Below are 26,755 nucleotides of genomic sequence, written 5' to 3' on the forward strand. Positions count from 1 at the left end.
TTTATTTATTTTTATTTTATTTTATTTAATTAAGTGAAAGGCATGGAGGCAGAGAAAGACTCCAGCATACGCCCTGGCCGGGATCCACTCACACAGCCCCCTACCAAGCAATGCTCTGCCTGTTTGAGTTGCTGCTCTGTTGTTCAGCAATGGAGCTATTTTAGCACCTGAGGCAGGCCATAGAGCCATCCTCATTGCCCAGGGCCAACTTTGCTTGAACCATTCGAGCCATGCCTGCAGAAAGAGAGGAGAGAGAGGGAGGGGGGAGAGATAGAGAGAGCAAGAAGGGGGGAGAAGGGGGGAGAAGCAGATGGTCGCTTCTCCTGTGTGCCCTGACTGGGAATCAAACCCAGGACATTTACACGCCAGGCTGACACTCTACTGTTGAGCCAACTGGCCAAGGCTTATTTTTTTATTTTTAGAAAATATTTTTAATGAGAGAGAGACAGACAGGAAGGGAGAGAGATGAGAAGCATCAATTCATACTTGCAGCACTTTAGTTGTTCATTGATTGCTTTTTCATATATGCCTTTACTGGAGGGTTTCAGCTGAGCCAGTGACCCCTTGCTCAAGCCAGCAACCTTGGGCTCAAGCCAGCAACCTGCGCTCAAGCTGGTGAGCCTGAGCTCAAGCTGGCGACCTCGAGGTTTCAAACCTGAGTCTTCAATGTCCCAGGCTGAGGTTTTATCCACTGTGCCACTGTCTGGTCAGGCTCAACCTTTTTAAAATGAGTTTTCAGAATAATATGTGTTTGTGAATGGAGCCTGTGAAAGTTTGCTGTCTTGAGTATTTTCCTTTTCCTAAGGATATGGGGATTGGAGGGGGATGGGAGGGGTGCTGGAAATGGCTGAATGGAGAAACAAACACCATCAAGCCTTTTGCTTACCAAGTAGAATCCTTCCATGCCTACTGATATGGGTGACAATTATTGGGTTTCACCCACTTAAAGCATTGGAAGGGTGCACTCCCCCTAGCCTCTACAGCTTTAGGATGAAGAATGGCAGCATTCCTTTTGAAGATGTATGACCTGAAAAAATGATCACTCACTTAGTTAGCACATTCTCAATGGTGGTGATTCCTAGACTCATCTAAGCCCTCAGGACACCTGCAGCTTGTCCTGGGTCTCACTCCTTAACTACTGATGTCCAGGAGAGGGACCCACAAATCTACAGACTTTGAACAAGAGCCCAGGGTGAGCCTCATGATAAGGCAACTGCATGAAACTCTACAACTCAATACAGATCTCTATTCAAATAAGAGAATAAAAATTTTATGAAAAGACGGAACTTTGAAAGATAATCTATGATGAGACCAAACAGTGCAGGTGAATAGCCATAATGGAGCCTTCAGGTTGGATTTGTTTGTTCATTGGTTGCTTCTCATATGTGCCTTGACCAGGGGCCCTTTAGCTGAGCCAGTGACCCCTTGCTCAAGCCAGCGACTTTGGGCTCAAGCCAACGACTATGAGGTCATGTCTATGATCCCACACTGATGCTGGCAACTCTGGACTCAAGTCGGTGAACCTGTGCTCAAGCCAGCGACTTTGGGGTTTTGAACCTGGGTTCTCAGCATCCCAGGTTGATACTCTATCCACTGCACCACCACTGGTCAGGCTGGTCATATTGCGTGATATAAAGATATCTGCAGGGCTGGGAGGGGGAGGGTGTTGATCTGATCGATGTTTTAAAGCAGCACTCTGGCTGCTGTGCCACAAATGGCTCTGGAGGAAGCAGGAGCTGAAGCACAAGGCAAGGTAGACAGCTACTGGGTAATTCATCTCGAGAGGGTGAATTCGGCTGGGGTCAGAGTGATCGCAGAGGGTTTAGGAATATGAATCTATTTTCAAAGTAGAATCAACTGGATTTGCTGAAGGATTGGATATGTAACATAAAGAAAGAGAGTCAATGGCTTCGAGGTTTGAAGCGTGACAACTAAGCAAATGGAGTTAACATCAATGAAAAGGGCTCCAGACCTGATGGCAGGGTGCTGGGGAGCTGTGCCCACGGGCATCAGGAGGCTCTTTGCAAGTGGGATGGAATCCACTGAAGGTGCTTAGCTGGGATGCAAAATCATCTAATTCATGAGGGACCTCAGCAGTTCAGTTCACAGAGGCAGAGAACAGAACCGTGGTGTCAGGGGTAGGGGTGAGGAGCAATGGGGAGTCTGTGTTTAATGGGGGGCTTTCAGTTTGGGGAGATGAAGAAGTTCTGGAGATGGATGGTGGGGATGGCTGCACAGCAGGTGAATGTGCTAATGCCTCTGAACTGCACACTGAAAAATGGTTAAAATTATAAATTCTATGCCATGTACACTTGACCATAATAAAAAATGCAAAGGTAAATGTATCCAGTGGCTCTTCTGACTCTGTGGAGCATGGAATAAGGAAGCCAAAGAGGAGGGAGAGTGAGCGGTAAGAGCAGGGGTGCCAGGCAAAATACAATGGGAATACTTCTACTAAAATACTGTTCACAGAACACTATACCCAAAATTCAAACATAACTGGGTGCCTGAATTTCTACCAGCCCAATTAGCCCATACCAGGTAAGAGGAATTGCAACTGTCCAGATGGGAGACGATGGGCTGGAGATTAATTCTGGAAGAAAGAAGGCAAAGGTTTGCTTACAAGTTGTGGGGCAGAGGGTGAAAACAAGGGGACCCAAGGGCACTTCTGGAGTGGGAGGCTGGGCTGGGGGGAGCGATCGTCCAGGAAGCCTGGCTTGGAAGAACCCGTGTTCCGCAGCTGGGGTGCCTGGACCTCCTGAGCAGAGGACTGCCCCTGCACGTGTGCTTCCGGCGGCCACCTGTGGCAACGGCTCTGGGAGCTGGAGGCGAGGCCAGCACCTCCCAGGAAGGGGGTCTCAGTGTAGGGAAGGCATGAGGCCGAGTGGTGGAGGCTGTGGCAGGGCTCCTCTGGGGCCCTCTGTTAACCCTGTGGTCTCTGGCCCCTGGGACCCTGGGTCCGTTGGGCAGGATCATGGCTAGGCGGAGATGAAGTGCCTGAGACGGGGCGCTGAAGAGGCCAGAAAGGCAGTCTCCCCAGCAGGGACACCGAATCAGGGCTCTGCTCTGCTGGGTGCAGGCGGGAACCTACCACAATCACACCTGGGAAAATGCATTCCAGGTGCCCAGCTGCCCTCAGAATAAACTGAGGACAGCAAACTATTCTGAAGTTGGGGATGGGGGATATTTTGGTGACTCAATCTAAAAGTAATTATACTGTATTTTACTAAACCCCATAAGCAAAGTAACACAAATGTCTTAAAGTATGTGTTCCAAGTATGGGAGGGTGAAATTTGTTTTCTATAGAAGACTACAAAGCCATATTTTTAAAAAGACATTTAGAAGTCAGTCTAAGTATTCTATTTCATCTTTTTCTTTCATAGAAAAAAAATCATTGTGAACCTGCTTTTAAAAATGACCATACATTCCATTGAAGTAATAAAAGAAATAAGTTGTCTCAAGAGTGTGGCTGGCAGTGGCTGGTAAGGACTAAGGACAGGAGCAGGAGGAAGAAGAGGACGAAGATGGTGCAGGGCCACCAGGCTTAGAAGGCAGCCATGGAGACAAAGAACAGGGTTCATGAATAGGGAGCCAGAGAGACCAGGATCAGGGAAGGCAAACAAGTCGAGTTTGGCTTCTACCTAAACAACCACCCTGAGCATGAGCCAGCCAAGTTCTCCAAGGCCCTCCTTATGCAAAATTTCACGGCAGTTTCTCCATCCGAACAGGACCTGCCTCTTCATTCAAGTGCTATTTTCCAGGACCATTCTCTGGTGTGCTCAGTCGGCCTTGTCTCTCTCTGCCGCTCCCCAGGGTCCTGTCCTGGGCTGTCCTCTGCCCGCTTCATCCATTCTCTGGAACCACAGAGCCAGCCTCCCAGAATTCTCTTTAGCTCACATTCCTCTTTTAAGCCCAGGTGCCTATATTAAAACTCCTGATGAATTAAGACAGCTTGACCCGGTGTCTATGCCATCTCAAATCCAGTGCAATAAAATTAACTTCATCAGCAAACATCCCCCTTCCAAACCCAATGCTTGTGGTGTCAATCACTCCATTACTCAGTCCAAACACCCTAGCGAGCATCTTTCTTCACTTCCTGTTTCTACACTCTCGCAGGGAGGAGCCCTAATTTCCCTTGGCCCCATACTTTTTTCCCGGGACGCCTAGCCTCTCACTAGCCTCCCTTCTCGTCATGTTTGTACACTGTGGCCAGGGCACTCTTTACAGCACAGACCTCATCATATCACACTCCTGCTTAGCTCTTCAATTGCTCTCCATTATCCTCAAGAATAAGGAACAAACTCCCAACCAGCAACTTGTCACCATTCACAGCTCGAGCCACACACCTGCTTTGTGGGCAATACTAGGAAGCCACGTGGTTGAGAGATTTAATTCTCTCCATACTCACTGTGAACTCCCTCGGATTTTGGTCTCACAGGGCACGGAGCTCTTGAGCTTTGGGATGGCGTGGTGGGGGTGGTGGGGACAGGGGCTGGACTGGGTACTGAGAAATCTAACTCTGAATGGAAAAATTTTAGAACGAGTCCTGTCTATTTCAGGATGTATCCTTTAAAGATGAGCTCTGGACTAGAACGCAGACCGACCGCTGTTCCTTTCCCATCCCGCCTTTCCTAGTCTCAGGTTTTGAAAACAAAACAAGGAGGAAAAGCCAGCAACAAAATGGAATCATAGGAGCAGAGAAGCAGAGGGCCCTGTGGTTCTCCAAGAGACAAACGACCAGTTTCTTTTTTTTTTTTTTTTTTTTTTTTTTTTTTTTTTTTTTTTTTTTTTTTCATTTTTCTGAAGCTGGAAACAGGGAACGACCAGTTTCTATATCGAGCATCTCGGTGTATGTGTGAGAGGGGTGGGCAGACATAAATATATATCACAGTAAATACAAACGGCAGAAACCGTAGCTCCTGTGAGACTATTTGCTGAGTATAACCTTTTTTGTTTTTCTCAAAATACATTTTTTCCGTTATACCAAACAGTGAACTGCTCCTCCTCCACAGCTTAACAATACTTCCAGTTCCTTAATGTCCATGTTTACCTCTCCACGTCTCCAGTCCCATTCTTTCTACATATCCATATTTGTACCCCTTGGACCCCTTTTCTGTGCCCTTATGCACCCAATTCCTTCAAATATTCTTTCCTATATCCAACTCCTTCCCAGGCACGCGGGGCTAACTAGCCCTGGCTCTTAAGGCTATCTCCTCCAGGAAGCCTGCTCTCTTGCTGCTCTACTGGGTTCCATCTTGCTCCACACGCTCTGAAAACAGCCTGCAAAGCCGCACCGGAGAGCACTTGCCTGTCACTTACTGGCCTCCCACACCAAGCCTCGAGGCACATCTGCATCTTGCTCATCCCATTCTTGGCACGTGCCTGCCTGTGCTCAGTCCCTATTTGTGGGTGAAAAAGAGGGAGGTGTGCCAAGAAGGTGAGGGGAAAAGAGGGAAAGCAAGCCAAATGCTTAAGAGAAAGATGGACGGAAATTATACTCTCCTGCTCCCTTCAACGTACTTTTCATTTCCACTTTTAAATTGTAAGTGCCAGTAACTAACTCTGCCCAATCCTGAATGTCTTCAATTTAATTTTAGCTGTTAAGGCTTCCATGATGAGTACCTCGAGAGGAAATTATCTTGTGACCTATAGCAGTGCTGACCGGAAATGGCCACCCCAGGTAAGAGGCATCGTAGCACACAGACCAAAAGTACCACCTCTCCCCTCTTCTATTAGCGTAAACCTTCTAATTGGTGCCAGAAAGTTTTCCAATCAAGATTGAAACAAGAATAAGTTCTGCCTTATTTACTATTTTAAGCAACCAGTCATGGTTCGTTTGCTTAAATACACTAAATACTCCCCACCACTACCTACCAAAAACAAAAAACAAGTTCCTGTTTTATATATATATAATTTTTAAATGACAGTTTCCTATTTTTTCAACTTTTTCACGAGGAGATTACATATGATCCAATATTGAAATTCTGACTGCATCTCTAGTTTCATTTGTCTGTTTTGTAAGTTTTCATGACAAAGCTAAAGCCTTAGACATAAAACTCATCATTTAAAAAATATAAATAAGGTACTTATGTGTCTGAAGCCTGCATACAACATTCATGTGCTACATTTTATATTTCTTTATTTAGCAGGCATCCCACATGTGGCCACCTGAAACCATTTATACAGCTCCCGCCGCACTTCCGGAAAGGGGCACCTCTTTCACTGGTGGTCAGTGAGAGGAGCACTGTATGTGGCGACCCCCCAACGGTCTGAGGGACAGTGAACTGGCCCCCTGTGTAAAAAGTTTGGGGACCCCTGGTTAGAGGAATGTCAAAATCTTATTTCAGTGTCATCTGAATACACTCAAAATCATTAATTACAGCTTTTGGATGATGATCCACATAGATATTCTAAGTAGGAGTAAAGTTACCTAGTCACATTAGAGCTGAGGCAGTGGGAGACCTAACCCATGCCTCTCATTTCATAGATGAGGATACTGGACCCATGAAATGCTTTTCCCCAAGCTGACTCTCAGCTCAATGCTTTCTCCACCATTAACACCATCAATAGCTTCACACAAATTGACAGTGATATTTCTCATTCTATAGAAAGAGGAAAATCACCATGTCTATATTTCATATTGAGAATGGTTTACAAACAATGGCTCTTTAATGCATATTGGGGGTCATCATATCCTGATGGCCACGTGGTCCTTTCAGGCAGGGTGGTGTCTGGCTCAGATTATTTTATGGAATTAATGATCTCTTCAGTGCTGGTCATTTCCCCTTGAGGATACTCTTGTGCTTGAAAGAATTGGGAATACAGGGCCTCAGTACAGAGCCAGGCATGAGAATTCCCATGGAAAGAGGTGAGGCTGAACATGAAGTGGGGAGGGAATCTGTCCTGGCTTTACTGGATGAAACGCAAACCAAGCCTGCCACCTGAGGCTTCCACTTGTAACTGAATCTGATTCAGCATCTCAATGTAATTCTTCCCCCACTCTAAGTAAATTAAATGTGATGACATGTCATTGAAGGGTTAATATTAATAAAGGTTTTAAAATTAAAGTTGTTACCTAATTATTGGTGGGGTAGAGTGAAGAATAGCACTGAACTACAAATAAGAACGTAACTTATAGGTTCTTTACAAAGAAACAAAGAAAGGAGACACACATCTGATGGTATTGGAAAATATTGTAGACATTTCCTTAGAACACCCCCCTCCAGACATTTCAGACCCAATTTACCACCAACAGACTGGTGGGTCCCAACCTAGAGTTATTATAAGGAATTCCTAACATATATTGTTTTCTCAGTTAGTAGATACTATAATGAGGAAGAACTCAAAAAGTTCTGCTGTTGAAATGACTTCCCACTCCAAAAATTGAGAACTACATAGAGGTGGGCTGAGGGTTCCTTACCTGGCCCATTTTACCAATTTCCAACTTAAATGGTGGCTTTAAATATAAGACTAGGGGACAAAATGTATCTTGAGTATAATCACTATGTGATATGTCTTAGCAATAGAGACTTTTTTGGGGGAAGAAAGCTCAAGATATCATTAATTCTGCTAAGCAAAATTCATAAAGGGGAAAAATGCTTGTCAGCACAGTGTCAGATGCAAAATGATCATAGGAATGATTCTGTTCATGGAATGATGGTGGGGTGCAGAGGAAAGAACCAGTTATCTAAGATCAGAAGACCCAGGATTGAGTCCAGCAATTCTACGTACCAGCTAGCTCTATAACCTTGGACAAATCCAAGATGACCTCCTCATTTGTAAAATGCATTAAGTAACAATATAAATGCTCTCAAGGTTGTGGAGCTCAAATTTGATGTTGGAAGTAGAAGTGTTTTACCAACTAGAGGGAGTTGCCATGATTATAACGACAACTTTGGTTTTCATTCAGTTTTTATTGCAGTTTTACTCACACATAATTGTCCATTTCATTTTTGGTAACTTTTGCACTTCAGGGATGTCATTGCCAAAGAGCAAAAAAAATTCACTTGGCTTGAATAACAAGATGGCTTATCTGATCTCCATATGACAACTGTGAATTTCCTACTTCTTTTTATTCTCAGTTTTACAACTCTACAATTTCTTTTCAGCCTCTGCTGAAAGAAATTCCCACAGATTTCAACCCCGTCTCTTTCCAAGTTCATTTCTGCTTAACTATAAGGCAAAAGCTGGAAGGAAATTATGCGAAGTTTCTCTGCTCTCAAAGTATCAAACTTGCTTTGCAAAGGGGTAACTTTCCTATGTCAGCAAAAAAAGCTCAAAATTATTTCATTATTTCATACAAGAAAAGCAATAGGTAAAGCTGCGTTAGTTGGGATTTCCTAACTTCCATCCATTGGAGAGAAAGGTGAGTGGGCTGAGGGGTTGGAGAGTCTGGATTAGAGTTGGGCTCAGAAGAGCCTTTTAGATCTCAGCCTGAGACAGGATGTGATGAAATCAGCTCTCACATGAACTGCGGGGCTACTGTGGGCACCCACTGCACTTCCTGTCTCGCCTGTCATACGGGGAGAATGGTAAGGGGAAAGTAGAGCATGGGGAAGTGGACCAGAGGGAGAGGGAAGAAGAGGCCAGACGCGAGACTGTGGGAAAAGCCCCAGTACTGCCTCTCACCCTTGTTCCCCTTATTCTTCTGGCACTGGCTCTGGGTTTAAGTAAACTGGTTTGTTTCTACTGTCCCTCTCCCATTGTGAAAAGGCACTGAATTGAACTATGACCTACATGAACACTCAATTTTCTAACTCTTTGATGCAACTGACAATGCTAATGGAAGAAAGTATAAACGTAATATCATATATATAACCTACTAGTTGTTTAGAGTTCAAATACCAAATAAGATTATATAATACTTCTGCTTTACCGTATTTCCACTTTAAATAGTCAACCGGAGAAAAGGTATTAGAAAGGTTGTATTGTCCAGGGCCGGGTACCAGGCATCTTCTTCTCACCTTGGGCCGGCTTTATTAATATTTCTTATTTTCACATTATTCATCAGGGAAGAGTGACAAAGTTAATTAGTGGCACATAATGGAGATGAAAAGGAAACAGTTCAGAAATAACTTTCTTTGTATAGATCCTTTCAGAAAGGTACCTGAAGAAAGAGGAGGGTTGTTGAGTAGTACCAGTCATAAAGGGAATTGATGGCATGTATCACAGCGGACTGGTCACTGGGTGTGGTGAACAGAAAGCAGATATGTAAAGTGTTTGCTCTCATACTGAGGTCCAAGCCTCCTCCTCGAGTTATATTACAGGAAGAAAAGCCACAAGCTAATGTAGGGTGAGGCAACAGGTGGTCCCATGAGTTCTGCCTTGAGGGAAGAACTGGGTGAGGTTTGCTACAGTGAACAAAGAGGAATTCAAATAAAAATTTATTTATTAAAAAAAAAAAGAAGAATTCAAAAGGAGATGGTATTTGATTCTAAAGAAAATGTATTTAGTGCTGAACCCACCTGCTTAGGGACTTCCTGGGCATTGCTGACTGCTGACTCTTTTACTGACACCTGATACTTCATGCACCATGCATTTAAACTAGATGTTCCACCAGCTCTACCCAATCTCATTGCTAGCAAACCGTGAGGAAGATAAACAAGAGCTCATCTAGCATGAGATGGACTCTGTACATTGGCTTCCACGGAGATCAGTGGTAGTGGCCTTGATTGCGTCTGGCCATTCCTGATACCTACCCTTTGAAAATCACAATCAATCCCAGTCTCTGTGATAATTTACTTTGCATACTACAAAGGCTTAGAAAAAATCCCCCCTCCAATTCTTTTCTCAGAAAAAGTTACCCTTTGTAATAATAATAGTAATTTACAAAATTAAAGAATAGATACAGGGGCCTTGACCTAAAACTTTAATAATGTCAAGATGTGTTTTGAAATAAGCTTTGCAAAATCAAATACAAAATAAAGTCTTATTCAGGGTATAGTATACACTCTGATATACATGATTTCTACCCTACAGAATTGTAGGCACAGATCAGACCCTTGGGCACACTGGAATGGCTATGACCACTCAGGACTTCAGGCCATGTGTCCCACACTTCTACATCACTGTCATCCTCTTTCCCTTTCTGAGGAGCAGGTGTGACAAACCTTTACTACACACCTCAACTCTCTCATCCAATAGGAGACACTCAAGTCACCATTCTGGGCAAAGGGACTTATTTAGGTGTGTCAAGTGTGACACAAGTTTATCAGACTTTTGTTTTCTCCATTTTCTGACTCCCTGTCTACATAGGATCTAGAGCTACACCCATCCAAGTCATCTTTCTTCTTACTGCAGAACAATGGCTTTTAAACTGTGGTCCTGAGACCTTTGGAGGCCTACAGAGACCCTGAGGGCCACCTTAGAGAGTTAGAGAGACTTAAGAAATCAGGGCTGTTGGACCCTCCCCTTCTTCCCGTCCTATCACAGCAATTTGCTTCTTTCTATATTAGACACTGGAGTTCCAGATGACATTTGAATTTCCCACTCAGATAAGGAACCTACTAAACTCCTCAAGTTCTGGTCAATGATATGAAGGCTGAGCAAAATAACTTCATCATATATCTTTACTGGAATGATGGGGACTGTCACGCCTAAGGTGTCCTCAGCTTATACCAACAGGCTCTGGTGCACATGTATCCACATCGGTCATTTGATTTGACCACTGACAACATCTACTTAAATTAGGCATTACCATTTCCATTTGATAGATGAATAAACTAACCCAAAGATGGAAAGTGCTTCCTGAAAATGGTGTGGCTACGAGTGGTAGAGCCACGACACGACTGCTCAGATGTGGAACTCCAGCTCTGCCCACAACTCTACCTTGCAGAGTACGTGTTGATCCCACCTTATCTGAATGCGCTCATTCATTCCTTTGATCTTATCTCCCAAAAGACCTCATCAATTTCCCAACTAAAAGAAGGTCTGAGGGAAGAAATGGGACCAAGAAATGAAAGTCATAAAGACTGCCCTTTCTTACAACTTCTAGAAATCCCTGTGCTAGTTTGGGTTTTATGGTACATGGCCTTCCCGACATGAACCAACTGTGGCCAATACTGAGAAACAAGCAAATTTCTGTACGTGACTAATGAACACAGTGAAACGATTAAAAGTCAGAAGCTGGCATCATTCAAATGTGCATTTCCTTGGTATACCAGGGACATTTCTGGGTTTCTGGTTAACCTTCCTCTGCTCTTAAGTACACTCCAGGAAACATGTAATTCCAATGTAAACAAATTCGTAACTTCCAGGTTAATTCTAGAAATAGTATAAAGAATTATTTCTCAGAATCCTAAAGGCACATCCAACAAGAAGTATTGAAAGGAGGTATAGTATGAAAGGAATATTGTTCCTCTGTTTTCACGAACACTGAGGACTTAAAAGTATTAGGACATCAGGTTAGTAATTTAGATATTACTTATGCATCAATTAGAAGGTGCGGCACTTAAACTGCATGGGATTGCTTCCCCAAAATACAGCACAAAGTGACCAATTCAGCTGCAGTGTGTCTTTCACTTATGCATAAATAAATAAAATTATAAAGAGATTGCTGTGTATTAAAGAAGATGACATCTAAAGTCAAAACACATGCACACACACTGTATGTAAAACACCCAGTATTGTCTCTAAGGAAGTGTACGCATAACCACACTGGAAAACATTCAATGAAATGCCTTCTCAGGAACAACAATTTCATCATGGATCTGAAGCTGGGGAGGTCTTTGCAATTTATACATATACTGGTCTTTTCATACTTCACCTGAGCAGAAAAGTCAATTAGCTTTGGAAGCAGCACTTTGCCCCCTTCATCACTCTTCAGGAAATCCAGCAAACTGCCTGTTGATAGAGGAAGAACAAGTTAGTATAGTTCAAACATAAAAGAAAATAAAAACAAATTAAATTCAAACAATCGTTACTGTTGGAGAGGAACCCCACAAAATGGCTGGCTTCTCAATTCTGCATGGTTGTAGTGCCTTTTCCTGAGGTTGGTTGAACCCAGTCCCCTCTAACCTGTTACCTTCGATCCGATTTGAAATGTAAATGTGTTCCAGGTAAGAAAGAATGATGGTGTCTGAGAGCAATGCATTTCAGAGGACTTTGTATCTGCCACCAAGATACGCCTACTGCAGCCACCCGATCTTCAGAGCTTCGCTGAGAGACCAGTGAGCCCTCACAGCGAGCTTGCCCTTTGCAACTACTCAGCCAGGCTGGCTCCTATCTGCGTCCAGCAAAAGCACAGAATTTGGCACATGCCAAAAGTGTTCAGTGAGTATCTGATGAACAAACTGTGCTTGGAAAAAAGTTAGACCTGTCTAAAAGGGAGTGTGCCCACAGGAAAACCCCCCTGCTTCCTGTGGCTTCGTCTCTAAAACAAGACCTGCCTTCTTCCCTAGAACTTAAAGTGCCAGCCTGAGGGTGGCCTTGAGCAAGCTACTTACGTGGTCTAAGTCCCTTAAAGTGGGCAAGTCTTAGTAGCTCTATCAAAGTCCTTGTGAGGCATGTGCCATGGTGCCTGGCAGGTAATGAGTGCTCAAGAAATGTTCTGCTACCTCATTCACAACACAGAACAATGGCATTTAGCCCTCAGATTGCTAAAAAGATTGAGATCACCCAGGAAAAGCATTGAGACCAGTGTTGTATATAGTAAGTGCTCAATGAAGGTTAGGCATTATCATCTGGAAAAACTCATATTTATATTTATGATTAATAATGTTATAAGTTGGTTAATTGAACTAGTACTTACTGAACTCCAACCAAGTGAGTAATCCTGAGACTGGTTTCTGGGCTAAAGCAACCTAAGCCATAGGGGCTAGATTTTTTTTTTTAAGTAGTCCTTTTTTGGAAGGACTCTGAGTGACTAATATTCTGAAGTATTAACATATATTAAGAAAATGTAATGTTCTTCTTTCTAACCTATTCAGCTCTGATAACACATTACAATTATTATATATGAGAAGACAGTTAATTCTGGATCGTTGCTTATGTTTTTTTTTCTTTCTTCATTTCCTCTGATTTTTAAAAAATAATTTGGCAGTTTACTAATATCTACACTGAATTGGAGGAAGAAGGATGGTGATTCTAACCCCTTTACTGACAGTGAAAGCCATGGAGGAAAAGACGGTTGCTTGAACCTCTTTTTCAGTGAGTCTATGATGACATAGGAATTCTATCTCGACAAGTTTTAAAAATGTTCACGTTTTAAAGTGACACCCTAAACATTTAGATAATGCTAAAGAGGAAAACAAACTATGTGTAGGAATTTGAGAACTCACATTTTAAACATATAATAATAAATATACTCTTATTTAAAATATATATTTATTTATCTGATAAATATTGCGGTCACAGTAGGTATTGGGTATTGTTTTTGGAGCTAACATAAATAGGGACATGAATGCAGGAAAAATAGGAAGACTGTATCTTAGTTTTATAATATAGATTACTTACAAGGGTATAGTTTCTGAAAATGCTTTCTTTTCCTAATATTTTCTAACTTTTTGTTGGTGAGCATGCTGTTTTATGATTAAAATTACTTCAGCTTTCTCTAAATATTTAAATATTTTACTTCTATAAGGGTTAAGGCTATTTATTTATTTGAGAGCAGGGGAGGTAGAGGTACAGACTCCTGCATATGCCTCAACCAGGATACCCTCCAGGCGAGGCCCCTATGAAGTGATACTCTGCACATCTGGGGCACTGCTCCATTGCTTGGCAACTGAGCTATTTTTAGCACCTGAGGCAGAAGCCAGGGAGCCATCCTCAGTGCCTGGGGCCAATTGACATGAATCAATCAAGCCATGGCTGCAGAAGGTGGGGGGAGAGAGAGAGAGAGAAAAGGGAGAGGGGTAAGGGTAGAGAAGCAGATGGTTGCTTCTTCTGTGTGCTCTGACTTGGAATTGAACTGGGACATCCACATGCTGGGCCAATGCTCTACCACTGAGCCAACCAGCCAGGACCAAGGGTTAAGTCTTTTTCTTTTTTTTTTTTTGTATTTTTCCGGTTAGAAGCGAGGCTGTCAGACAGACTCCCACTTCTGCCTGACCAGGATCCACCTGGCATGCCCACCAGGGGGCGATGCTCTACCCATCTGGGGCGTTGCTCCATTGCGGCCAGAGCCATTCTAGCACCTAAGGTAGAGCCATAGAGCCATCCTCAGCACCCAGGCCAACTGCTCCAATGTAGCCTTGGCTGCGGGAGGGGAAGAGAGAGACAGAGAGGAAGGGGAGGGGGAAGGGTGGGGAAGCAGATGAGCGCTTCTCCTGTGTGCCCTGGCCGGGAATCAAACCCGGGACACCCACACGCCAGGCCGGCCGACGCTCTACTGCTGAGCCAACTGGCCAGGTCCAAGAGTTAAGTCTTTTAACAGCCCTGGGCTTCGGGGCACCTCACCCTTGGCCATGTACTCCGTGATGATGTAGATGGGCTCCTCCTTGGTGACCACTGCATAGAGCCTCACCAGCTTGTCATGCTGAAGGGTCTTCATCAGATTTGCTTCTTCCAGGAAGGCTTGCACAGACATAGTGCCTGGTTTCAGCGTTTTTACAGCTACTTTGGTACTATTGTGATAGTAACCTATGAAGAAAGAAGGGAGGGCATGTTTTATCAAACTAAAGACCCAAAGCCTCCATGCAGAATTAGAAGAAAATTTAGTTACAGAAAAAAGAAACTTACATAAAACTCCATATAGGGGATGCTGAGTGAAGGATATATGGAAATTAAATAGTACCACCTTTAAAAAATTATCTCAAACTATTCTATGATCAAAAGGTTTTCACAAAGCAATTTAAAAAAATTTTATATGTACTCCATCATGGGGACTAAGATTTTCTTCTAATTAATAAAATGTTCTTTATCCAAGATAATAAAAAACAACCCATCAAAGCTCTGTATTTTTATACCCACATGCACATACACACACACACACACACAACCAGACTCTGGTCTAGAAGAAAATACACTAAAATACACCAAATACTGGCTATCTCCAATGGTGCAATTATGGGTGATTTTTATTTTGTTCACCCAACCTTAACTATTTAACAAATATTGTTGGTGAATATGCCTTATTTTTATAATCAGAAAACAAGTGTGCTTATTTATATTATTTATATATATTAATTTTAGAGTACAATATACTAGAGTCAGATAAATATTTCCCAAAGGTGACAAGGAGAACTGGATTTGGGTGATTCTCCATGAACAAGGGCTCTATGCTGAGCGACTGGGACCACTGCTGGCCACACCCCTCCCCATCCCAGCAGTTGCAGCAGAAGCATTGTGAGCCCTTCAGTGAAGAAACCTGTCTGACTTGCCTAAGCTCAGCATTGCCCACACTTTCCTGACCAAAGAACACTTTTTCATGTACCTATTCACACACCATGAAACACACTTCAGGAAATGCTGTCTCCTTAATGTAGTTCCCTCAAGGCATCAGTTTTCTGTCACCTGACTCAATTATGTGCTTAATTCTTGGCATGATTTTCCTCTCGGAAAGCCTGTTCTCAGAGGTTTGGCAAAGTAGAAACAGCTAATCACAATCTCCTTCCCTTTCTTTTGTTTCCATATTTCTCTAGAAAGTGAAAAAAAGTTGAGGAGGGAGTGGCAGCTGGCTACCACGAGGAAGCTCCCTGGGCACCTCCACCTGGTGTGTTACCGTCTTAATAGTACTTGGCCTAAGAAAACCACAACTGGAAGAAATGGTGATGTATAGTGTCCAGTCCCCTTTCTGAGGTCGTATAATTGTCTGTATATGTACAGCAAAGAGAGGTGACTGGAACACGCTCAGTGAAACATCAACAGTGATATCTTTGGGTGGTGAAATTTAGGGTGAATTTCATTTTCTTTTGTTTGTTTGTTTTCTATTTTGATTAAATGTGTGAATGAATACAGTAGTGTCACCTTATCCACGGTTTGCTTTCTGTGGTTTCAGTTACCCATGCTCAACCAAGGTCCAGATATGTTAAATGGAAAATTCCAGAAATAAACAGCTTATAACTTTTATTTATTTTATTTTATTTTTTTTATAGTAAGTGAGAGGCACAGAGGGAGAGAGACAGGCCCCCACACGCACCCTGACTGGGATCCACCCAGCAAGCCGCCTACCAGGGGATGCTCTGCCCACCTGGGGCTGCTTCTCCATTGCTTGGCAACCAAGCCATCTCAGCACCTGAGGCAAGGCCATGGAGCCATCCTCAGCGCCCAGGGCCAATTTGCTCTAACCATTTGAGCCATGGCTGCAGAAGGGGAAAAGAGAGAGAGAGAGAAAGAGAAAGAGAGAAAAAGGAGGGGGAACGGTGGAGAAGCAGACCGTATGCCCTGACTGGGAATCGAACCTAGGACTTCCACAGGCCAGGCCAATGCTTTACTGCTGAGCCAACCAGCCAGGGCCACAATTTATAACTTTTAAATTGTGTGTTGTTCTAGTAGCCTGGTGAAATCCTGCACCATCCCCTCAATTCCCTCCAAGGTGAATCATACCCTTGTTTTGTATATCCACACTGTAGATGCTTCCTGCCCGTTAGTCTCTCAGTAACCACCTTGATTATCAGATGGACTGTTCCCATATGGCAGTGCTTATGTTCGAGTAATCCTTATTTTACTTAATGGCACCAAAGCCCAAGAGTAGTAATGGTAGCAATTTAGATATGCCAAAAGGAGGCTTTCAAGTGCTTCCTTTAAATGAAAAGGTAAGCATGTATAGGAAAAAACATAGTATATCTAAGGTTTGGTACTATGCGAGGTTTCAGGCATCCACTGAGGGTCTCAGAACGTATCCCCTGTGGATGAGGGGACCACTACCTGTGTCCTTTTTTTTACCAGAAGAAATTATTTTTTAAAGAAAAAAAATTATGTTTCTATTTCCATACCTTCAAATGGGCATAAATGTATTAGTTTATAGGTAAAGGTCAACCCTGGTTAATAATTTTTCTTCTGGTCTTTAAAACTTATTTCTCTGTTAAAACTTTTCCTTTTATATTTCATTTTGATTTGTTCTTAGAAGCAGCTTGTAGTGCACTACAGAAAAATGAAGAACGCAGTACATAAAACAAAATCAATGTCAGAACGTACAGACAAGACAGTAATAGAAAGCTGACGAAATACTGCATTAGGTCATTTTCAAAGCCACAACCTACACAAAATAATGGAATTATGAAAATATAGACTGCCTTTTATCTAAATGCATAATTAAAAACATACTTTTTCTTATGACTCTTCAGAGTAAATTTAAAGTAAATTCTACCAACAAGCCTTTAATATTATATATGAATCAAGAAGATTCCATTATAAATTTGTCTAAAAGTATATAAATAGGTCCTCAGTTACATGAATATATTATACCTGCGGCAAAGCATAGCAAGAAAATGCACTCTCTTTGATACATGTCACTGATAAAGGACTAGTGTCCAGGATATATAAAGAAGCCCTGTGAAAAATAAGCTAAAGCTTGGATGAGCATTTCAAAGAGAAATAATCCAAATGACTAAGAAATATGTGAAAAGAACTCAATCTTATTAGTAATCACAAAAATGCAAATAAACTCATTGGGAGAAACCATCACCCAACTTGACAAAAATTCCAGGTGCTGGCGAGTGTCTACCCTTCGGTAAGGACACCGGGGAAGCTCCCCTAAGCCCTTGTCTGCACTCTTTTTGAGCATCACTGAAATTCAGTTGTCAAACTTCTGTCTTTAACAATCCCCCCAAAGGGCCCATGAAAAATGATGACAAATCAGCCTCCTTTCAAGTGCAATGATCTTGAACAAACCCGTCTACCCTTCCACCACACACAGGATATGCCAACCTGGGGCTCTTGTACTTTGCTAGTGTCTAAACTGGGAGAAGTGCTTGGGAAATTAAGTTGGCAGTATGTAAAAGACTTGAAGATTCAGACTCCTATGACCCAGCAAATCCACTCCTGGTCACCCTAGAGAAACTCATGTTCCCATGTAGCAGCACAAAAATGTCCACAATAGCATTGTTCTTAGCATCCAAAACCTGAGAACAACTCCTTCTCATCAATAAACAGTGAGATCAATGGATAAACGATTGTACATCCTGAATATAAATTCAACACAATACTATATAGTAATGAGAATGAATAAACTGTTGCCACACTCAAAAATATGAATGAATCTCACAAATATAATGTTGAATAAAAGAGGCAAGACATAATAAAAGGGTACATTTGGTATAATTCATTTATATAAAGTTCAAAAATCGGCAACATTGAACTCCATTGTTTGGGGATGCGTACCGCCACATACAAAGGTAGCAGAACTATTAAGAAGAGCAGGACATTATCACAAAGGTCAGAAGATCAGCAGCCTTCGGGGTGCAGGTATGGCTGTGATGGAAAGGGATAAGTAGGGACTTCTGGGTGCAGGCATGTTTCCACTATGTGATCTCACTGGTCACCATATAGGTTTTCATTTTGTAATTGTTTGTGATACTGAATATTTGTGTTGTATGCACTTTTCTGTCTGTTTCTTACATTACACAGCAATAAAAGTGAAAGGAACAAAATTATTCTCCTTTGGTTATCATAAAAGCAATGAAACTCACTGAGACTTTTACATAACATAAAATTATGGGAAAGGAATGAAGAAAAAATGCTTTCCAAGGGTAGGGAGGAAGTAATCAGGAAATACTGCAGCTGCTAAATATATTTAAAATGCTGATAAGGAGTTTGACATAAACAGAGAATAAAACAGCTGTGTCCAACAGCCCTAGAATGGCAGCCACTTCCACTTAATGTTATGTTAGCGCTGTGACATTTAAACAACAGGGCATGATTTTTATTCAGCACTAGGGGTCAAATTGTACTTTACTAAGATAGTCCCCAGTCAACTCATCCAGTCATGGAGATTTGGGTTCACATAACAGATGAAAAATGATTTTAAAAAGATTTTTTGAAGGCAGTAAAGATTTTCTTGTGAAGTGTCACTTTACCACAGTTAAGAAAACACAGGTGTGACAATCTAAAAAAGCTCACATTGTAATGTGACTAATGTGGTAGAAAGCATCTAAGGAGGGTGGTTTCAAAAGGATATGGTTGATTTTGAAAACTGGCTGGTGATTAATTTTAATGCAGTTGGCTGAAATAAAAATTCATCAAGCAAAATTCAATTCAAAACAAGTTTGCTTTCTTCCAAAGTCTTTTCATAGACCCAGTAGCAACAGGAAACATCACCCATAGCTTCACTGATCAGTCAGTTCCCTCAGAATCCCACAGCCCATGAACGTCACTAGGCCAGATGTCAAGAGGATCACAGCAACAAGAGGAAACAGCTTGGGGGAGAAACTCCTCTTCCTTTTATCTCCAACCCCCCTCCCTCACACCCTACAGGCCAGGTCACTTCCTAGTATTTGTTCACTGTACTTCAGACCAAAAATCTTCAGACCGTAAAATGTCTATTCTTCATGTTTCACAAGTATCCACTTACTTAGTTAACAGTGATATAAAGTTTAATTTGTTCTTTTTCTGTCAATGAAAAAAACTAGCCTGCTTGTAAAGTAAATTCTGGCAGCTATAACTTGCACAGACCTTGCTATTATATCAGCCCTTGGACAGAATGCGACTCACAAACACACAGGGGGAAAGGAGGCATCCTTTCACCTCTGATTTATAAGCAGAACTCGCAGTTTTATTCCGAGTATTCCTCCGCTAAATGCATTCAACATATTGACGTTCTTGCAATAGCTCAGGAGAAGATCCCGAACTGAGAGCCAAATTCACAGAACCATATTCTGCAAAAGATCCCAGATCACAATTTTCTATTTTTTGTTTTGTTGTCTTTCTTTCTCTTCCTTTTCTTTCCTTCCTTCCTCCCTCCCTTTCTTTTTTATTTTTAATACAAGACTAGAAGGAGAAAAGCATAACTAAAAAGCAAACAATTATCAACATCAATATCCTGGCAGTGATATTGTACTATAGTTTTGCAAGATGTTGTTATTGGGAGAAACTGGGTAAACGTTATAAGATATCTCTTTGTATTATTTCTTTTATATGAAATAGCTTTTTTGAAATATAATTTATATTCCAAACCATTTACCCATTTAAAATATATAATTCATTGGTTTTTGTACATTGAGAGTTGTGGAATCAAACCACAATCGATTATTGGAAAATTTTCATTACTTCCTAAAGAAACCCATACCCATTGCTAGCCACTTCTCCTGTCCCCCCATCCCCTTACCTGAGGCAACCACTCATCTACTTTATCTCTGTAGATTTTCCCTTCCCAGATATTCCATATTAATGGAATCATAAAATATGTGGTCTTTTTTTTAGCATCTGGCTTCTTTCATTTGAGAGTTTTTTCAAGGTTCCTCCACCTTGTTGTAGCATGTGCCAATATTTTATTTCTTTTTATTGTCAAATAATACTCTGTTGCATGGCTACACCTAATTTTGTTCATCAGCTTATCAATTGATAAACATTTGGGTTATTTACAATCTTCAGCTATTATGACTAATGCTATTATGAACATTTGTGTAAAAGTATTTGTGTGGGCATATGTTGTTATTTCTTACAAATGCAAATCTATAATTATCTCAAAATAAAAAGCTTAATTAAAAAACCCAAGGAATAATTTGTGTTGAGTGGGAAAATCCTGGGTAATTTCTCCCCTTTATTTCGTAGCTTTAATTCTAATGTCACAATACTGTCTTTATAACAAAATTAAATGTGGAATAATAACAAGAGTTCTTTGAATGCTGTTGCCTGGATTAAGTACTTGCCTGTATCACTTCATTTAATGTTTATACCATTCCTACAAGTTAGGTTCTCTTATAACCCTGTTTCAGATGGGCCTCTGCTGCCTCTTTTAAGACATTATTAGCAAATCAAACAATTACCCAATTAAAAATCGGCAAAGGACTTGAATAGAGATTTCTCCAAGATGATACACAAGTGGTCAATAAACACATGAAAAGATGTTTATCATCACTAATTATTAGTAAATGCAAATCAAAATCAGAAAAGACACTCAGATCCACTAGGATGGCTACTATATACAACAGAAACAGAAAAAAAGCAAAACAAAATGAAACTAAAAACACCAGAAAACAACAAGTGAGAATGTGGAGAAACAAACCCTTGTGCAGTGCTGGTGGGAATGTAAAGTGGTGCAGCCACTGTGGAAAACAGTACAGCAATTCTCAAAAACTGTAAACATGGAACTGCTAAAAGAACTAGCAATCCCATTTTTGGGTATACATACCAAAAGATTTAAAAGCAGGTTCTCAAAGATAAAAATATTTGTGCACTCATGTGCATAGCAGTATTATTCACAAATGTCAAAAGGTAGAAGAAACCCAAGTGTTCACTGGTGCATGAACTGACAAACAGAATATGTTGTATACACACATGGAATATTGCCCAACCCTAAAAAGGAAATTCTAACACATGCTACAACATAGATGAAACTAGAAGACATTATACTAAATAAAATAAGCCAATCACACACAAAAGAGAACACACCCTATAGGAGTCCACTTCTGTGAGGTACTTATAGTCACATTTACAGAGACAGAAAGTAGAACAGTGGTTGACAGGGGCTGAGAAGAGGGGATACAGGGGATCTGTTTTTTAAAGAGCACAGAGTCTATTTTGCAAGACAGGAAGAGTTCTGGAGATTGGTTATACAGCGTGAATGCCCACGACAGAACTAAACAGTACACTGAATTATATTCAGTGTATTTACTACAAGAAAACATTAACAAATCTATTCAAATGATAAATTTTCACAAGGCTTTTACCCTCTTTCAAACAGTTTAAATAAAAAGTACCACTCTGGCCTGACCTGTGGTGGCGCAGTGGATAAAGCGTCGACCTGGAAATGCTGAGGTCGCCGGTTCGAAACCCTGGGCTTGCCTGGTCAAGGCACATATGGGAGTTGATGCTTCCAGCTCCTCCCCCCTTCTCTCTCTCTGTCTCTCTCTTGCCCTCTCTCCTCTCTAAAAATGAATTAAAAAAAATACCACTCTGGAGAAAATAATTACATATTTTCCAATGCCTCATCTTCTTCTCTTCTAAACCTGTTTCTCCTAGGAATCAACTAAATACATGCTAAATAAAAGTTCTATGTAATCAGTGTGAATATTTAGCAGGAGTCGCGGACAAAGCCCATGAACTGGAAAAGGTGAGAAATGGGAAGGAGGATTGTGTGTACTTAGAATTTGAAGCAAAGAGGTTTTCTCAATCCCAGAAAGGACTCATGTGCACTCTTCCCCTAAGAGGGAAGAGAGCTTGAGATGAATGTGACAGTTTCAGCTCCAGCTTGAGCTACTCGTAACAGAACTGGGCTGTGAACAGTCTATCCAGGCGCATGCCCTCTGCTGTTACTTGCTCTTGACTTAATGCCAAATCACACTCCCATCAGTGTCTTTGGAATGGTCGAGCTGGGCTGGCAAGTGGCACCTGTGAGTAAGCACCACCACCATGCAGCTGGTAAAGAGGTCACCATTCTACTTGCTGGTGGCCCTCAAGAAAATTTTAGAGAAAATATAAAGGACTGTCATAATCTCTTCCTCTCGAAGTGATAACTCCGAGACCAGCAGATCCTATCACTTATCTCTTGGGTGCAAACAGCATGCAATTCAGTGCCTTTATCACGGCTTCACAGCTGAACACAAGGAAGTTGGAACAAAACTCCAAACCATCACTTCATACGCGGGCTGCTGCTGTGGAAAGCATGAGCACACCCAGTGAAGCTCCCCCTACTCTTCCCTTCATGACAGATATGCAATTCCTTTGGTGACAAATATCCATGAGAAGGTCTAACTGGATTATTTACAATTTAAATTCATAATTAAAATGGGAGGAAATCCATCGAAATACAGCTTCCAGAGGCTATAGTCAAACGTGGTAAAATGAAAATAATAATAAAAATAGAGTGCACAGGGCTGACTTGAGAGGAAACCCTTCAGCTACATAATCGCATTCTTCCTTTCAACAACAGATGAGAGTTGTTTGCCAATTTTGCCGATGAGGAAACTGATGCTGCAGGTCAAATTAACTTGTAGATAGTTTAGCAAGCAAGTGAGGCCAGGTCTCTGGGATGCCAGAGCATTGAGCTGGCTTCTTCACTGCCTTGAATGACGGCAAGTTGCTTCTCTGGTTCTCAGTGTCCTCACTTATCCAATGACAACAGTATTTTTTATCTTACAGTGTTATTGTGATGAGTACATGAGATAATCAATGATAATGTCCTTAGAAATGGGCCCGTGGACACCGTATAGCTGGGACATTCTTTTCTGTCCTCCCATCTTCTTCCTCCCCCTCAACACCTTTGTCATCTCCTTCCTTCTCAAAGTAGCGGCCAATACAGAGAGGAAAGCACAGGCGGATGGACTCAGAGACCCAGACGGCAATTATATATAATTGGGAACACAAATTTTCCTTCCAATAAGGAGACAAAGCTAGAAAAGGGAGGCCAGGGATAAAAGGCAGAGTTCCTGGTCCCTGAAGAGAGCCAGCAGTGGAGACATGGTCTGGGCAGTGTGAGAGGACGACAGGGACAGGTGCAGCTTTTTAGAGAGGTTAAGGCTTCCAAGAGGGGAGAGAATTCAAAATGAGCAGATAATGCTGAAGCCATTCTTTTGGAGCACAGGATATTTACACAATCTTAATCTCCCCACAGATTATTAGTTAATTACAAAAGGGAATTAAAAAGTAACACAATGAAGAAATCTAGTGGACCTCTCCAAATTAAAAAGAAATCAAGGATAATGAGACCAATTAATATTCTGTGCCTCCTGTCAGATGCACTGAGGACACATCATCACTTGGTGCCTTCATGCACAAAGGGATAACCTGAGCCAAATCCCAGAACACATCAGAAGATCCAAATGAAGGACATTCCACAAAACAAGTGACCTGTGTTCCATAAAATATCAGTGTCATAAAACATGAAGATGGGTTAAGGGACTGAGTGTTCCAGATTAAAGTAGACTAAAGACATGTCAACTAAATGCAAATATATGATCTTAGCTACAAGGACATTACTGGGACAATTAGGGAAATTCAAATATACACTCTATATAAGATAATAGAATGCATCAATGTTAACTTTCCTGAATGTGATCACTAAATTGTATAAGATAACAGCCCTGATATTAGGAAACACATGCTTAAGTGTTTAGGGAAGAAGTGTCAGCCCATCTCCAACTTACTCTCAAGTGATTCAACAACAATAAAATAAGTATGTATAGCCTGACCAGGCAGTGGTGCAGTGGATAGAGCGTTGGACTGGAATGCAGAAGACCCAGGTTTGAAACCCCAAGGTTGCTGGCTTGAACATGGGCTCACCAGCTTGAGTGTGGGTTCAATGGCTTGAATGTGGAATCATAGGCATGACCCCGTGGTCGCTAACTTTGAGCCTGAGGTCGCTGGCTTGAGCAAGGGGTCACTGGCTTGGTGGTAGCCCCCCTGCCCCATCAAGGCATATATGAGAAAGCAATCAATGAACAACTAAGGTGCTGCAAAGAAGAATTGATGCTTCTCATCTCTCTCCCTTCCTGTCTGTCTGTCCCTATCTATCTCTCTCTCTGTCTCTCTTGACAAAATAATAAAAAAATAAAAGTATGTGCACATGTGCATATATGTTTAAAAAGAAAAAACAAATAGATCAAAACATTAACTGGTGAACCTAGGTGAAAGATATACATACAGTACAATGTTTATTATACTATTCTTGCCCTTATGCTGTGGATTTGAAAAAAAAACATATATTAAGAAATAAGTACAAATATATAGGAAAAAAAGAGAAGGTGGCATTTTTTAAAAGTGAACAGATAATCCCTAGCCGGATAGCTCAGTTGGTTAGAGCATCATTCTAGTATGACAAAGTTGTGAATTTGATTCCCAGAGTACATACAAGAATCAACCAACAAATATATAAATAAAATGGAACAGTAAGTTGATGTTTCTCTTTCTCCCTTCTTTTCTCTCTCTAAAAATCAGTAAATTGAAATAAATAAAGTAAAAATAAAAATGAGCAGATAACAGTTTGATGGTTCTTCAAAAAGTTAAATGTAGAATTACCATATAACTCAGCAATTCCACTCCTAAAAGAATGTATATACCCAAGAAAATGAAAATGTTTGTCCACATAATAATTTGTACATGAATGTTCAGAGCAGCATTCTTCATGATAGTCAAAAGGTAGAAACAATCCAATGGTATTCAGCCTTAAATCAGAGTGAAATTCTGAGACATGGTACCCCATGGATGAACCTTGAGGACATAATATTGAGTGAAATAAGCCAGTCATAAAAGGATAAGTACTACATGATTCTACTTATATGAGGTACTTAGAGAAGTCAAATCTATAGAGACAGAAAGTAAATGGTGGTTGCCAAGGGCTAGGGGGAGGGGGACACAGGGAATGACTGCTTAATGGATACAGTGTTTCCTCTGGGAGTGATGACAACATTTTGGAACTCCATAGAGATGGTGGTTGCACAACAATGGGAATGTAGTAAATGTCCCGAAATTATTCATTAAGATGACTGATTTTATGTTACATGAATTATACTTCAAAAAACAAAAACAGAGCAGACAGAGAAAGGCAGAGGATAATATTATGACTTGAGCAACACAGTGTGAATGAGAAGAGACCACACCGTGAGCGAGCTCTCTCGCCCAAGATCTGCTGACTGGAATGGAGAGTGTCTGATATGCACTGCCGACTGATTCTGAAGTATGCCAACCAAGTATGCGAGGTGTGTAATTTTAATTTACCTGAATTCTGTAAATATGTTCACAAATACAGTGCAGTATGAATTAATTATGTGCTGGGTTAGTAACTGACCTATTTAAAAGAAACTTGACTAAAGCAGTGCATACAGGAGAAAGTGGACAAAGCTGGGATCCCCGGAGACAAGATTTTAGGGGAAAAACTTCTCCCTCATGATGCTTGGATGGAAAAGTGAAATGCCCACGTAGCTGCAGGAGGCTGGACGAGTCTAGTTTCTGCTCATCAGGCGATGGGCAATTTCAAAAGTTGTCCACTCCTTTTCTTTAAAAATCATGTTTGCTTCCCCACACACAAAGCTGGGACAGAAAGAGTGATGTAGTAAGACGTGCATAACCTAACATTTTATCCTTTCCAGAAGTAACTGTATTTTCAAATTAGAACCATGAAGAACACATGACGCTTTAAGAAAAGGGGGGGTTAACATTCTTATACCAAAAGAAATTCACTGTCACTATAAAAACTTAAGAAAAGCCTGGCCAGAGAGTGGCACAATGAATAGAGCATTGGCCTGGAATGCAGGGGACCCAGGATCAAGGCCCTGAAGCCACTGGCTTGAGTACAGGGTAGCTGGCTTAAGTGTGGGATCATAGACACATAGACATGACCCCATGGTTGCTGGCTTAAGCAAGGGGTCATTGGCTTGGCTGAAGTCCCCCGATCAAGGCACATAAAAGAAAGCAATCAATGAACAACTAAGGTGCCGCAACTATGAGTTGATGCTTCTCATCTCTTTCCCTCCTTGTCTGTCTGTCCCTATCTGTCTCTCTCTGTGTCTCTCTCTTGCTAAAAAACAAAACAAAACAAAAACTTAAGAAAAGACAGATGGGCAAAGGAATCTTCTGGAAAAGAGCACTGGTAAGATTTGCCAGGCTAAGAAGGCTGTACTTAACTGTAAGGAATAATTCTTTAATGGTGGCATTTGAGCCTCTTGAGAAACTTTCTTGGTGAGAAATTGCAATAAATGTGAGGTTTCCTTAAGTCCAATAGCAA

The 26,755-nt window shown here is 41.4% G+C and overlaps 1 protein-coding gene across 5 annotated transcripts in view; it reads right to left on the bottom strand.

Annotated features, from left to right (window-relative positions):
* LYN (LYN proto-oncogene, Src family tyrosine kinase) overlaps positions 1–26,755 on the bottom strand; it is a 132,814-nt gene that overhangs the window by 40,098 nt on the left and 65,961 nt on the right. For all 5 annotated transcript variants that reach the window (XM_066379040.1, XM_066379037.1, XM_066379038.1 and 2 more), the window contains exons 9-10: positions 14,395–14,577; positions 11,765–11,841 (exon numbers count right to left, since the gene is read on the bottom strand). In XM_066379040.1, coding sequence (XP_066235137.1) covers positions 11,765–11,841; positions 14,395–14,577 — 260 coding nt within the window. The remainder of the gene's footprint in view (positions 1–11,764; positions 11,842–14,394; positions 14,578–26,755) is intronic.

Source organism: Saccopteryx leptura, chromosome 3, assembly GCF_036850995.1.
Source record: "Saccopteryx leptura isolate mSacLep1 chromosome 3, mSacLep1_pri_phased_curated, whole genome shotgun sequence".
In the NCBI taxonomy this organism is placed as follows: Eukaryota; Metazoa; Chordata; class Mammalia; order Chiroptera; family Emballonuridae; genus Saccopteryx; species Saccopteryx leptura.